Here is a 15,259-nt window from a genome sequence, read left to right on the forward strand (position 1 = left end):
TTGGCAGCCACGTTTTTACCACTGAACTATCTGGGAAGTCCCTGTTTTCCAGGAACTTGGAGTCAATTCCCGTCCAGTTTGAGCCAGCTGGGGCTTGATTGAAGCCCTATAACTGTACAGGAATCCAAAGAAGAGAATGTTCCACCTTCAGATTGACTGAGCACCTCCCTTTTGAATATGCAGAAGTTGTAACTGAGAAGCACCTACACAGAATATTGATTCCCTTCAACTTTCCCCTGCCTCCAATCACCTTTCTTCTCCCCTAATGCCATCCTTTGCCTTCTGGGGTTGGTTTGAGAATTATTTCTGTTTTTTCCTTGTTTGACTGCTTGCGAATAACTCTCAGCTGTAAACCTCAGCATCTCAGCATTTGGTTTGCTGCAAGTCCTGCAAATAGACCTGGTTTGTTGCAAGTCTCGCAGACAGACCTGGTTTGTAATAACTGTATCGAACACTATATATGCATTTAAGCCTTAAGCAACACTTGTTTGAATTGTACCAATCAACCTGTACATGGATGTTTTTCAATAGTAATACTACAGTAATGCATAATCATGGTTGGTTGAATCTGTGGATGTGGAGTTGCAGATATGGAGGTACCTTGGATACAGAGTACTTGACAACAAATTCTGCTCAGATTTTCGACTATGTGGAAGTGCCCCTAATCCTCTTGTTAGTCGAGGATCAACTGCACTGTTTTATTTTTTTCTGCATAAATATATCTGTGATAAAGTTTAATTTATAATTTAGGCACAATAAATGATTAACAACAGTAATTAATAATGCAATAGAACAATTATAACAATAGACTATATTATAAGTTATAGGATTGTGTTTTTCTTGCTGTCTCCAAATATCTTATTGAACAAATTTATTACCTTTTCCATCTTATCTAAGCACTTACCAGGCGCTGTGGCTATAACTTTTGTAATTCGAGACACAACAGCAAAACTAGCACAAATTTCTCTTTACTTGTTTACAATTACAGTAGTATTCATTCTTACAGTAATATTCATTCATCCATTCTTAAGAATGAATATTCCTAAGTAGATCTTAGGAACTTCAGCATATGGGTTTTTTTCTTTCCTTATTAAGTTGAGAGCTTTCATCTTTTCACTTAAAGGAAGCACTTTATGGCTTCTCTTTGGCATATGCAAATGACCAGCAGCACTATTCTAATTTGAGGGCCATTATTACATAAAATAGGATCACTTGAACACCAGCACTGCAATACTGCAGCCAGCTATCTGATAACCTAGATGGGTTCTAAGTGGGTAATGGATGGGAGATGATGGACAATGGGATCATTCAAGTGACATGACAGAGCAGGACACTTAATATTTCATTACACTAGTCAGAACTGCATGAAATTTAAAACTTAAGATTTGCTGGAATCTTCTACTTAATATTTTTGAATTGAGGTTGACCATGGGTAACTAAAATATGGAAAGTGAAACTGGATTGGGGGGATTATTAAAATTAAAAATATATTTCAATAAGAAAAAACTGGTATCTTGTTATACAACTTTTGATGTTGTCTACTAAGATCATAACACTTCTGTGTGCACCTACTGATCTACTTATAGATTGTGTTTTTAATTTTTTATCTTTAAGTGCTTTCTATCTTACTTCTCCTTGCAGGAAGAAAGAGCTGGGGCTGTGGGCTCACTTTCTTCCCACTAAATCTTTTATTGCCTCTATTTTCATGTTTTTAACTTCTTGTATTGGTTTTAACATTCACATCATATATGTTAAATATCCTTTATCATATCTTTTTGGGGTTTCCAGCACGAATTTTTGCTTTGTTTCTTTTACTAGTATTTACCTTTTTTTATTCTTAATTTAATTTTCCTTTTACCCTTGTTTTCTACTTCACTTTAGAGTTGTATTTGATTATGTGTTTGTTCCCTTACTCTCCTGTGTTTCATTTTAGTTTGTGTTTAGCACAAGGGCTAGAGATAACAGTTCCCCAAGGAAGAAATGTAGAGAGAACCCAATGTGTTCACAAGCAAACTTGGAGGCCACCACAGCCTTTAAACTCCACCTCATCCTATTCCTTGCCCTGTTGGTTTATCCAAAGCCCCTCACCTCTTGGACCCTCCCCCAATCCACAAGAAGAGTCCAAGGAGCTGAGGGAGCAGCCCACACAGAGAGTCTGCCCCTTCCCCCACTATTTGGATGTCCACCTCCATCTGTGTATTATGAGAATCCTCCAAATTCAAGAATGAGCAGACAGTAGGAAGAGAGCTATGGTTTTTCTGGTAGTCATGCATGGATCTGAGAGTTGGACCACAAAGAAGGATGAGGGCCAAAGAATTGATGGTTTCAAATTGTGGTGTTGGAGAAGACTTTTGAGTCCCTTGGACTGCAAGGAGATCACATCAGTCAATGCAAAAGGCAGTCAACCCCTGACTGTTGCTGAAGCTGAAACTCTAATACTTTGGCCACTTGATGTGAAGAACTGACTCACTGGAAAAGACCCTGATGCTGGCAAAGACTGAAGGTACAAGAAAGGGGTGGCAGAGGATGAGATGTTTAGATTGCATCACTGACTCAATGGGCCTGAATTTGAGCAAACTCAAGAAGATGGTGGAGGACAGTGAAGCTTGGCATGCTGTGGTCCATGGGCTTGCAAAGAGCTGGACACGACCTAGCAACTGAACAACAACAGGAAGAGAAAGAGATGGATTGTGGGCCAGAGATGACCCTCTCCCGGTCTCCATATTCTAATATGGAGCTCTGAGAGGTCTGAGAACTCACAGTTTGAACTTGTCATTTCATGTCTGCAGGAAGGCACATTTGTAGTAGTTTGATATTTTTATAATTTTTAGATGTTTAGGTAGGCTAGTGAGCCTCTATCTTTTACTCTTACTCCAGAGTTAGAAGTGAGCCATTATGACTTACTGGAACCTCAGTGCCCTTGAGGGACATTTTCAGGGGGATGTCATGATCAAAGCTATGGTCAAAGATTTAGGTGGTGAATTTGTTTTTTTTAAATAGGATCAAATGAGGAGATATCAGGCAGGATAAAGAAAGAAGTGGTTTCTTATGGAGAATAAGCCTCCATAAAAAATATACAAGCTCTCTTTATGTCTTCAATTAAATTAAAATACATACCAATTATTTTTACCTTTAGAAGTAAAAAGAGAATAGATAAACTAAGGTAGAAGTTTAGAGATTGAGAAACTGAGAAGATGTACACCTTAAACTTATACACAATTTTACATGTCATTCAGTTCAGTTCAGTTCAGTCACTCAGTCGTGTCTGACTCTTTGCAACCCCATGAATTGCAGCATGCCAGGCCTCCCTGTTCATCACCAACACCCAGAGTTTACTCAAACTCATGTCCATCGAGTCAGTGATGCCATCCAGTCATCTCATCCTCTGTCGTCCCCTTCTTTTCCTGACCCCAATCCCTCCCAGCATCAGGGTCTTTTCCAGTGAGTCAACTCTTCACATAAGGTGGCCAAAGTATTGGAGTTTCAGCTTCAGCATCAGTCCTTACAATGAACACCCAGGACTGATCTCCTTTAGGATGGACTGGCTGGATCTCCTTGCAGTCCAATGGACTTTCAAGAGTCTTCTCCAACACCACAGTTCAAAGCATCAATTCTTTGGCACTCAGCTTTCTTCACAGTCCAACTCTCACATCCATACATGACTACTGGAAAAACCATAGCCTTGACTAGATGGACCTTTGTTGGCAAAGTAATGTCTCTGCTTTCTAATATGCTATCTAGGTTGGTCATAACTTTCCTTCCAAGAAGTAAGCGTCCTTTAATTTCATGGCTACAATCACCATTTGCAGTGATTTTGGAGCCCCCCCAAAATAAAGTCTGACACTGTTTCCACTGTTTCCCCATCTATTTCCCATGAAGTGATGGGACCAGATGCCATGATCTTAGTTTTCTGGATGTTGAGCCAGGTTTTTCACTCTCCTCTTTCACTCTCATCAAGAGGCTTTTTAGTTCCTCTTCACTTTCTGCCATAAGGATGGTATCATCTGCATATCTGTTATTGATATTACATCAAAATAAAATGTTTCTGACTTGAAAATTATAATAAATAATTATTTTAAAAGAACAAAGTTCAACTGAAATCGAGTCAGAAATAGCAGAGTGCATTAAGGTATTAAGGTGCACTGTAGAGCACTGTCATCTGGAGTTCAGAAGCAACGGTTCACTTCTAACCTGTGAATGTGACCTTATCTGGAAAAAGTCTTGCTGATGTGATTAAATTAAGCATGGCAAGATGAGATCATCCTGGATTTTCCAGGTGAGCCCTAAATGCAATGTTGAGAGTTCTTGAGAGAGTTACACATATTGGAGGAAGAGATTAAAGTAATACAACCACAAGTCAAGATGATGCTGAAACTGAAGTTCCAATACTTTGGCCACCTGATGCAAAAAGCCAACTCATTGGAAAAGACCCTCATGGTGGAAAAAATGGAGGGCAGTAGGACAAGGGGGTGACAGAGGATGAAATAGTTGGATGGTGTTACTAACTCAATGGACATGAGTTTGAGCAAACTTTGGGATATAGAGAAGGACAGGAAAGCCTGGCGTGCTGCAGCACATGGGGTCCCAAAGAGTCAGACACGACTTAGTGACTGAACAACAACAACGATCACAAGCCAATGAGCACTTGGAGCCACAAGAAGCTGGAAGGAGCAAGAACTGCTCCTCCCGTAAAACTTCCAAAGGAGTGTATCCCTTCCAACATCTTGGTTTCAGGCGTCTGGTCTCTAGAACTGCGAGAGAATGCATTTCTGTTGATTTAAGTCACTCAATTTGCACTAATATTGTAGCAGCCTTAATGAACACAATGACATTTTACAAAAGTATTGATCCACAATGGATTTAGAGGAGGGAGATTTCTTTTTCACCACACATTGTTTAGGAAGTGCTATTCTGCATAACATCATTGCATATAATGAATTTATTTTATCTCTTTAAATGTCTCTTTTCTCACTAAGGAGATGTGGGCTAAAGGCAGACAGGATGACTCCATATAGCATCAGCTTTTAATTCCCATTGCCTGGCCTCTGATCTGACAAATAGTAGACAATGATACATTAAATAGGTCTTCCCAGGTGACTTGGGGGTAAAGAACCCACCTGCCATTGCAGGAGACACAGAGATGCAAGTTTGACCCCTGGGTTAGGAAGATCCCCTGAATAGGAAATGGCAACTCATTCCAGTATTTCTGCCTGGAGAATTCCATGGACATAGGATCTCGGAAGGCTATAGTCCATGGGATTGCAAAGAGTCAGACACGACTGGCTGAGCATTAGCAGCAGCAGCAACACAATTGAAAAAACATGTAGAGTCAGGGGGATCACCTTGGGCCATGTATGCTGAAGGTAAGACTAAGGTCTTTGTTCTGCTTGACTAGAGCACCTCTAACCCATATCACCTTTGTCTGAATTCTGAATGGCTTTCAGAACTTGTGGGGAGGTGGAGATGTCAGAAGAGATTGTCAAATGTTGCCTTTCCCCCAAACAGCACCAGGACAACCTGTCTTTAAGACAAGACTGACTTCATTCTTTTTTCAGTAAGATAGAATCTTAGTAGTGTCTTTGAGAGGAAAAGGCAAAGTCAGGGTGTCTATAAGATTTTGGGGTCAGGCATCAGAAGTGCTTTCAAGGAAGGGCTTGATTAGGATTGGGTACAGATCACGAAATAAGAGTTTAAGATTCATGGCCACAGCAGGAGAAGCAGCAAGGATTCAGAGAATCTTGGCAAGTAAATGGTCAGTTGAGGTTTTCTGTTGAAGTGTTGAGTAGCTGAATGATTTTTTAAATCATGTTTTTTTAAACTTCCAGTAACAAACAATAGTTTCAATTTTCATCCTCTGGGCAAAAGATAGCTGAAATAGTCAACTCTTGTTGATGCAGAGAATAGAATAGAATAATTCTGTTATTATAGATAGTCACCATGTGCTTGTACATGGTTTCAGTTTTCTCAAGTCAGGTGGCACACCTGAGAGAGGAGAGTGAGTGGATGCTCAGAGAGGATGGGCTCAGACATGATCAGTTGCTTCTCAGGATGCTAAAAAAAAAATCTTGCAATGGGAAAACTGTTGTTCTCATAACCACATAGCACTGTAATGTCATTTGAATGTATGCTTACTGTTCTCTTGGCATTGACTTTTCATTACTGACCCCAGAGGAAGCCCTTTCTACTCTCCCCTCCATCTTTCCTCTCCTTCTTGGCCAAGGCATAGCCTTGACACAATTATGGGGCTACATAGGTGTCTAAAATCTGGTTAGGCTTCCCTTTTTGTCCCAGAGCCCACCATGGCCAGTGTGAAAATTTGCTGGTAGGTAAGTCACAGAGGACTGCATGGGTGACTTTTTCCACAGCCCTCCAGGAGCAGGAGATCTGCTCAAAAGCTTCCAAAATGATTATCCTATTACAAGACATCAGGTAAAATGAGCAAGCCTAGAAGGGGTGAATGCTGATGTGTGTTGGAAAGGTCAACACTGGCCAGCTCACAGCCTCTGGTTAGGAGAGACACAGAGGCATCTGGCCCCAGACAAGAAGACTTAATCTAATTTCTAACCAGAGAGAACATAGCTCCATCTGAACAAACACCAGGCCTGACTTGTATAGATTTGCATTGGGAGTGGGAGGTGGTTGGGGTGGGCGGGATAACTAACATTGATTGAGGGCCTGCAAGGCATTTTTTGCACATCATATTGTTAGGTAGTTAGAATAGGGAAAAGGAGTCCAGAACGGTGGTGGCTGAAAGATAAGGAAGAGAAAAGCCCATGAAAATAGAACAAAGGAAGGTCCGAGGACCGAAGTGAGGACCTCAGGTAGAACAAACAACATTCCTGGCTAACCCAATTTACATAGGGCAGGCCCGGGGTGTGAAGGGGGACATATAAAAAAAGGAGCCAAAGGGCTGGGGTCTCTCTCTCTCTCTCCTGTGCACTGGGGCACTCTTCTCTTCGCGTCTTTGGGTCGATATGCCCTCATGCCTCGAGGATGGATTTTCCTGTTATTATCGAAATAAAATAGAGCTGTAACACGGAGCTGTAACACTGATTTGTCTAAGAGCTATAACACGGTCCCTTGGAGACCTGAGAGCTATAACACGGTCGGTCCAAGACCCGAGAGCTGTGACACGCTGAGGGCTTTAATGTCCGTCACTCCAAATCTTTGTTGTGACCAGACAGAACCGAGGAGTATACATTCACCAGACAATATCATTGAAAAGTTCAGTACATCTACAATCTTTGAAATCAAATAATATTTTAGTACTCTTACAAACCTCTGTTTAAAATAAATTTGTAGCAAATCTTTTCTAAAATTAGGACACCTCCTTGGTTGGTTTTTTTTTTTCAGGCTGACTTCTCCTTGACAAAAGACATCAGTTAATACCTTCCACTGAACACATGCTACCCAGACAGGTAAGGTGAAGTTTGACCTCCTAGTCCCAACAACAGCAACAACAATTCTCTAGTATTTTATTTGTTAACTGTGAATAAAATGAAAAGATCTGAAGGGTGAAGGGTCCATTTTCTTTAGAATTTACTTCCCACAAGTACTTCCATTTGGCTGTCTAGCCCTCACTAGTTTAGTATTAGCAGTGAGGGCATCCTCTAGAAAGGGGCGTCTTCACCTCCACCCCACCCTCCTTCACCCATGTTCAGCTTTGCTTCCCTGTAGCTCAGCACAGCTCTGCCCCTCGGTTTCCATGACTGCTCTCCATGGTCTCCTCCTCTAGATTCCCTTCTCAGGCTCCTCTCTTGAAATCCCTTTATATACAGTTTCATCCTTGACTCTTCCTCTCTTCCCTCCACTCCCTTAGAACACTGAGGACTTCTGTGATTACTTTCACGCATACGACTTCAATCCTGCTTCTCTGCCCTGATCTTCTGAACCCTGTTCATCCATTCATGCCACCTGACTTGATTTCTGATCGTGCAGGCGTCCCTGGAATCCTGCTCCACCCACTGCATCTGGCACCCTAGTTCTAGTATCAGCCAGAACCCCTTCTGAGCCTGTGGCATTCTACTACAAAAAATGCCCCAAAAGGACTCTGCTCAGCCTACAGAAATTCTCTCAACTTTAGCTTTGGATTCAAGCTCCAACGTGATCTTGCTTCCAAACGTCTGTGTGTGTGCTGTCGCTTCAGTCATGTGTGGCTCTTTCCGACTCTGTGGACTGTAGCCCGCCAGGCTCTGGGATTCTGGTGCTTTCCTCCAGGGGATCTTCCTCACCTAGGGATCCAACCTATTTCTCCAGCAGCTCCTGCATTGCAAGCTAGTTCTTTACCACTGAGTCACCAGTGGTGAGTCGCTCAGTGGTGTCTGACCTTTTGCGAACCGTAGACAGTAGACCACGAGGCTCCTCTGTCCATGGGATTTTCCAGGCAAGAATACTGCAGTGGGTTGCTATTTCCTCCTCCAGAAGCCACCAGGAAAGCCCCTCCAAATGTCTGCCACCAACCTATTGCCATACCTTCCAGCTAGACAATATCCCCAATCTTTCTTTATATCTGAGAATTTCTTACTGTTTTCCCTCAATTATTACAATGTTTTCATGTCCAGTTTCTGCATATTCAAATCTCACCAAGTGTTCTTATCTAGTCTCTTGGGTTTAAGGTACCAAAGTTTTCTGGAAAGTACTTATAATAAATATAATAAATCCCAAAGGCTGTCTCCAGTGAATGTTATCCTGAAATTCAACAGAAGGTGCATATCCACTACTTCATGGGAAAGTCCAGTTATGTTAACTGTCATTAAAGAAAAAATAAATGAAGGGGAATCCCTGGGCAGTCCAGTGGTTAAGACCCTGCACTTCCAAAGCAGGGATCATGAGTTTGGCTCCTAGTTGGAGAACTAAGGTCCTGCATGCCCCATGGTGTGACCAAAGCAAAAAATAAAAATAAAGTATTCAAGGACTCACCTATTACTATTTCAAGAAGCTAGAAAAAATAAAACAAATCTCAAAAAAGCAGAATAAGAAGACAGTAAGGTAAGAGCATGTGTTTGAGTAAACTCTGGGAGTTGGTGATGGACAGGGAGGCCTGGCGTGCTGCGATTCATGGGGTCGCAAAAAGTCGGACACGACTGAGCGACTGAACTGAACTGAACTGAACTGAAGGTAAGAGCAGAAATTAATGTCAAGAAAACAAAAACAACACAACTCTAAAAGCTGTAACTTTGTAACTTTAAAAGCTGGATTGCTGAAGAATGTGGGTGTTGCTTGAAGGAGTCTTTGGGCCTAGAAGAGAAAACAACAGTCTCAAAGGCCCTTGCTGAATCATCTAACTTTGGAGAAAACAAAACCCAACTTTAGGTCCTGCCCTAATGCTCCAGGCCGGCTGTATCTATCTGGGACTTATCATCCCCTGTCCAGAAACCTTCCACCCCCTACACCTGCCCAGAAGACTTATCACCCCCTGCCCAACTACAAATGCCATCTAAACTAAAGAATACCCAAAACATCTCGCCTGATTAAAGTTTCCCTTATCGCTTCCACAAACCTCCCTATAAATATGGCGCCTCCCTGATCCCTCTGGAGTTCAGCCTGGTCATTAGGCCGACTGTCACCCCTCCTTGCCTGAATAAAGGTAACCTATTTCCGGTGAGGTCGTCTTTCCTTTTCTGCCTCTGCCTGAACTATACCTTACATTGGTACTTCCTTTAAAGGAGAAACAGGAGGACAAAAGCACAACAATACAAAATTATGCCAAAGAGAAACTCGCCCCATATACAGAGGAAGGAAAGATGTGTGAGACTATTATGCACTATTATGATTAGTTTATTTGAAAATTTAAATAAAGTTGATGCTTTTCTATGAAAATATTTTACAAAAATTAGATTAGAAAGAGATATAAAACTTAAAGAAGCTAGTGACATAGAAGAAATTAAGAAAATTATTCTCAAAAACCCTGGTCCCAGATCATTTCATATGAATCTTTCAAATACTGAACAAACAGATATTTCTGATGCTGTTTAAAGTATTCAAGAGCAGAGATATGTAGAAAATATCTTAATTCATTTTTTTAAATCAGTAAATCATTAATCTTGTAAACTAACAAAAACAAAGCTACAAATTTTACTTCTGAAAGAAATGAAAAAGAAAAAAAAAGTCTAAAAACATATATCTCCACAATAAATTTTATATTTGTTCAGTCTTGTCTGACTCTTTGCAACCCCATGGACTGTAGCCTACCAGGCTCCTCTGTCCATGGGATTTTCCAGGCAAGAATACTGGAGTGGGTTGCCATTTCCTTCTCCAGGAGATCTTTCCAAACCAGGGATTGAACACAGGTCTCCCGCATTGTAGGCAGACGCTTTACCATCTGAGCCACCATGTAATATATATATCTCAAATCAAGCTAGAAATACATTAAAAGAGTAAAACACCAAGACCTAGGGAGGTCCATTTCATGAATCAAGAAATTAAGGATGGTAACATATTAGGAAATTTGACCATATAATTTAATTTTAAATTATTTTAAATAAGTCAAAAGACAAAAACAATCTGATTGCCTTTTGGAATGTTGAAAATGCATTTCATAAAATTCCTCCACCCATTTCTTACAAACCTGTTAATAAAATGAAAATGTAGGGGTGTTCCTTTATCATGAGGGCAACATTTCTCAAACCCAAAGCCAGAATATGTTTAATGCTAAAACACACTAAAGACATTTCTAATAAAGTCAGATACAAGTGGAGGTCTGAGAGCACCATTATTATTGGATATGGTTCTAGAATTTCCTGTCAATGCAATTAGAAAAGGATGGAATTTAAACATGTAATTAATAAAAAGGAGTTTCCAAAACTCATTTACATATCATATGGTTGTACATCTAAAAAGAAGAAAAAGAGAAGCATCTTAAATCTGCTAGAAAAACAAGAGAGTGAGGAAATAGATTATTTACAAAATTAACACTAAAAAATGTATTTTATTAAAAATAACTTCTATTAAATTTTAGGTCAAGATGGTAGATGAAGAACATGCTAAAGCACTCCCTTCCATGCTTAAAACATAGTAATACTAGACAGAATATTATTTAAAATACTTGAGTGTTCAAATAGGTTAATAATACATGTCTCAAAGGAAAGAAAAAGGGAATTCCCTGGTGATCCAGTGGTTAAGAACCTGCCTTCCAGTGCAGAGGACCTGGGTTTTTTTGTTTGTTTGTTTTGTTTGTTTGTTTCTGGAAAACTTTATTTATTTATATATTTTTGAAACTATCCAACTGAATAAAGCTCTTATAGAATTATTATTTTTTTTTACAATATTGTAGGGGCTTTTGTCATACATTGACATGAATCAGCCATGGATTTACATGTATTCCCCGTCCCGATTCCCCTCCCACCTCTGGAAAACTTTATATTGAAATTAATTTCTGCCTGAGAAGACTATTGAAACTGCTAAGTTGGCCACCTGGAAGACAATGTATGTAATGAAACACATATATTACTGCTTTTTATTTTGGAAAACTACGCTACAAATGTTTCTATCATATGTGCTTAATAGTGGCTGGAAGATCAACGAAAAACAATATTTACCTCTGTGACCACAGAAGACTGGTGACTCGTGACAGCATCTGCTATTTGAAGCTGGTGTTGCTATTTTGTCAGCTACAATTGCAAAAGCTTTTTCCCTTACCCAGGTTCTTACAACACCTATTTTCCTAAGGAATTCAGTGATAGTTCTAAGTAAAAACTAAGTAGTACAACTAACTACTACTGTTTCCTCTCACAGTCAACCCTAATTTCCTTCTGTGAGACATGATGTTTACATCACCAAATTTTCCACTGGTAAAAAATTTTTTATGCTTCTTAATTTTGAAATGTTTCATAAACTTTAGGGTTAAACTGTGCTTGGTAAATTTTTTAGACTAAGAACACTGGATAAGCTTTTCTTCATTGGTGTCAATTCTGGTGTCAAAGTCTTGAGCATTTACTGAAGCTTGCATGTGTTATAGATGGGTTCTCTGGTGTTTAATAAGGTGTGAATTTTGACTGAATTTTTTTCCACATTCATGACGTGTAAAGGGCTTCTCTGTTGTGAGTTCTTTGATATGTGTGGAGATGTGAATTTTGACTGAAGCTTTTCCCACACCAGGAGCATTTATATGGTTTTACTCCTTGGTGTGTTGTTAAGTGCTTATTAAGGTCTGATCTCCATCTAAACCACTTATCACACTGTTGACATTTATATGGTTTCTCTTCAGTGTGGATTCTTTTTTTTTTTTTCATTTTATAAAGATTTAAAAATATGGAACGCTTCATGAATTTGCGTGTCATCCTTGCGCAGGGGCCATGCTAATCTTCTCTGTATCGTTCCAATTTTAGTATATGTGCTGCTGAAGCGAGCACCAGTGTGAATTCTTGTTGAGGTCCTTTAATGGACCGGAACCTGGTGGTCCAGAGTCGATGATAAGAAAGTGAAAGAGAGAAAGAGAGAGAGAGAGAAAAAGAAAGAAAGACAGACATGGGGACCCAAGCTCTGATGGAGCAAGGGTATTTTATTAGCAGAAATGCAGGCTTATATATCTTTAGTAAGATGTTTACTCAGCTATTACATAGGATGAAATTTTATCAATAGTCACAATATGGATAGTCTAGAATTGATGCTTTTGAACTGTGGTGTTGGAGAAGACTCTTGAGAGTCCCTTGGACTGCAAGGAGATCCAGCCAGTCCATCCTAAAGGAGATCCATCCTGGGTGTTCATTGGAAGGACTAATACTGAAGCTGAAACTCCAATACTTTGGCCACCTCATGCGAAGAGCTGACTCATTGGAAAAGACCCTGATGCTGGGAGGGATTGGGGGCAGGAGGAGAAGGGGACGACAGAGGATGAGATGGCTGGATGGCATCACCGACTCGATGGACATGTGTTTGAGTAAACTCTGGGAGTTTGTGATGGACAGGGAGGCCTGGCGTGCTGCAATTCATGGGGTGGCAAAGAGTCGGACACGACTGAGCGACTGAACTGAACTGAATACCTACAAGGTCGCTGACACTGATCAGAGTCATTGAAGGGGATTCATACATGTCTCATCCTATGACCTCAGTCCTGGGAACAGTGTGTGTGCTGTTTCATTCGTTCCCAGAATAGGAACTGATAAGGAACAGAGAATCCTTGAGAAATGGAAACATATTGGATTCCTTAAAGTCAAAGGTCCCCTGACAAATTATTTGGTGTTTAATAAGATCAGAGCTAACTCTGAAGCTTTTTCCACATTCCTGACATTTAAAAGGCTTCTCTGTTTCACTTTCTTTCTTATGAAGCGCCATAAATTTCAGCAGCTCTTCTTCCCACCAGTTGAAAAGTTTCTTTCTTTCCTTCACTGGAAAATCTTGGTGCCATTTCCTCAGCCTATGCAAATCATCATGATTTTCTTTGCCCGTTGTTTCTGATGAACATTCACACTGGATTTTTTGATACTATGTCTCCTGGTGCTTGTATTTCTAAGTCAGAAAGACACATAGGTTGATGATTTTCCATGTCATTTTTCAGCTTTATCTCTGAAAGCAGTGCTCCAGGATTGTCTTTGAACACTGGAGATCCTTGAATATATGGCTCTTCCCCTTGCTCTAAACAGGAGATCACTTTAGGTTTGGGGAACACAAATAATTCTACAGAGATGACAGTCTCATAGTTTTCGTGCATTACGTCATTGTAGAGGGCCTTCTGAGTGGGATCCAGTAGCTCCCATTCTTCCTGGGAAAAGTATATGGCCACTTCCTCAAATGTCAGCAAACTCTGGGACTTAGGCAAGATGAACTCAGATGCCACTGTCCAGTCTTTGATGTTTGTTTGCTCAGGAGGGGCTAGGATCTGGTAAGTAGGTACCACCCTCTCACATACAGGCTTAGGTACTTTGTGGGTATTCCTGCTCAGCAGCTCTTGTAGACCTGGGTGTATATTCTGAACTTCTTCCTCCCAGGACATGCCCACTGGCTGGGACTCTGCTGGTTTCAGCTGGAAGACTGGGGCCTCTGCTGCTTCTCCCAAGAGCATTGCCTCCTTTCCCAGCTCCTGGACTGAAGCCTTCAGATCTACTGTCATCATTCTGATCTAGGAACAATTCTGCTCCTGTGCTGGATACACCACCAGCTCCAGATCTGACAACTGAGGCCCAGTCTGGTCTGGAACAAGATCAATGAAACAATCTTCTTCCTTTATCCTTCTGGGAAGATGAAGCTGGTCTTCACCTGGTCAGGAAGCTAGGATCCCACATGCCACAGGGCAACTAAGCCTGATCCCCTCAACTAGAGAAAAGCCCAAGGCCCACAATGCAAGATCTTGAGTGCTGCAACTAGGACCAAAAGTAAAGAAATAATAATAATTTTTAAAAAGGCAAGAAGAGGGAATTCCCTAGGTGTCAGATACAGAGGAGTAGCTGAGGTTATGTAGTCCTCAAGAGGACCAGAGACAGACTGTAGAGGCTGGTGTTTAAAAGCCCACAGGTCTGGCATTTAATGAGGACCTGGGGCTGGAGTCAGGATTAAGCTGCCATCCACAAACAGGAATCTGAGTGTCCTTCCACTCACCCAGGTTCTCAGCAAGAAGAGAGAGTTAGTCCTCCCAGACTGGAATCATATAATTGGAACCCTAGGTCTGTTGTACCACATAACATGTGGAACCTGCATTCCGAAAGTAGCAAAATTCAAATCAATCCACAAACATAAAAAACGGTCTTATCTAGAGTCAGGGGACTCAAAACAGTACCCGAGCAGAGGCAACCAAATGGAGTTTCCCCAAATAGAGACACCCTCGCCCCCTACAAGCCAGGTCACATGAGTAACAATTCCTTGAGCGAGAATTATACATGTGAGGAAATGCAATACCGTTTAAATACAATGTATACACTCCTGAAGAAGTAAAGCTACTAGAACAATCTAAAAGAGAAATTAAAAATAAATATATTGGAGATGTGTGAATAAAGAAAGAATGACATCATTAAGCATAAATAGGAGGTGGTGTTCTACCAGCCAGTAGAACTCAAGCCAGTAAGGCATTCACCCTTAGTCACTTGCACTGCCAGATTCTTTCCAACAATCTGCTGAGGGAGGTCACTGTGGACCCACATGTCTGGTCCCAATGCCTGCAGCCCAACTCCTGCAGATGATTTCCTCTTTGGGAACCTTGGATATAAAGGTGCCACCATCTACTTCAACAGCATTTCCTAAAAATGAATTTCTAATAGAAGGGGTTGTGCAGGGGCCATCATCTGCTTCTACCTAGAAGATCCTCATTTTCTTAGGCCACTCCACCCCT

At 40.8% G+C, this 15,259-nt stretch overlaps 1 protein-coding gene and 1 non-coding gene across 2 annotated transcripts; both read right to left on the bottom strand.

Moving 5' to 3' along the window:
* Nucleotides 1-11,950: 11,950 nt before the first annotated feature.
* Nucleotides 11,951-14,050, bottom strand: LOC122429073 (zinc finger protein 75A-like). The gene is given in 4 exon segments (XM_043449215.1): nucleotides 11,951-12,035; nucleotides 12,037-12,217; nucleotides 13,176-13,411; nucleotides 13,413-14,050. Coding segments are annotated over 4 exon segments (1,140 nt in total).
* Nucleotides 12,244-12,350, bottom strand: LOC122437416. Its single transcript, XR_006268245.1, has one exon. It is a non-coding gene; the product is annotated as a U6 spliceosomal RNA (small nuclear RNA).
* Nucleotides 14,051-15,259: the final 1,209 nt, after the last annotated feature.

The sequence above is a fragment of the Cervus canadensis genome, chromosome 2 (assembly GCF_019320065.1).
Source record: "Cervus canadensis isolate Bull #8, Minnesota chromosome 2, ASM1932006v1, whole genome shotgun sequence".
Lineage (NCBI taxonomy): Eukaryota > Metazoa > Chordata > Mammalia > Artiodactyla > Cervidae > Cervus > Cervus canadensis.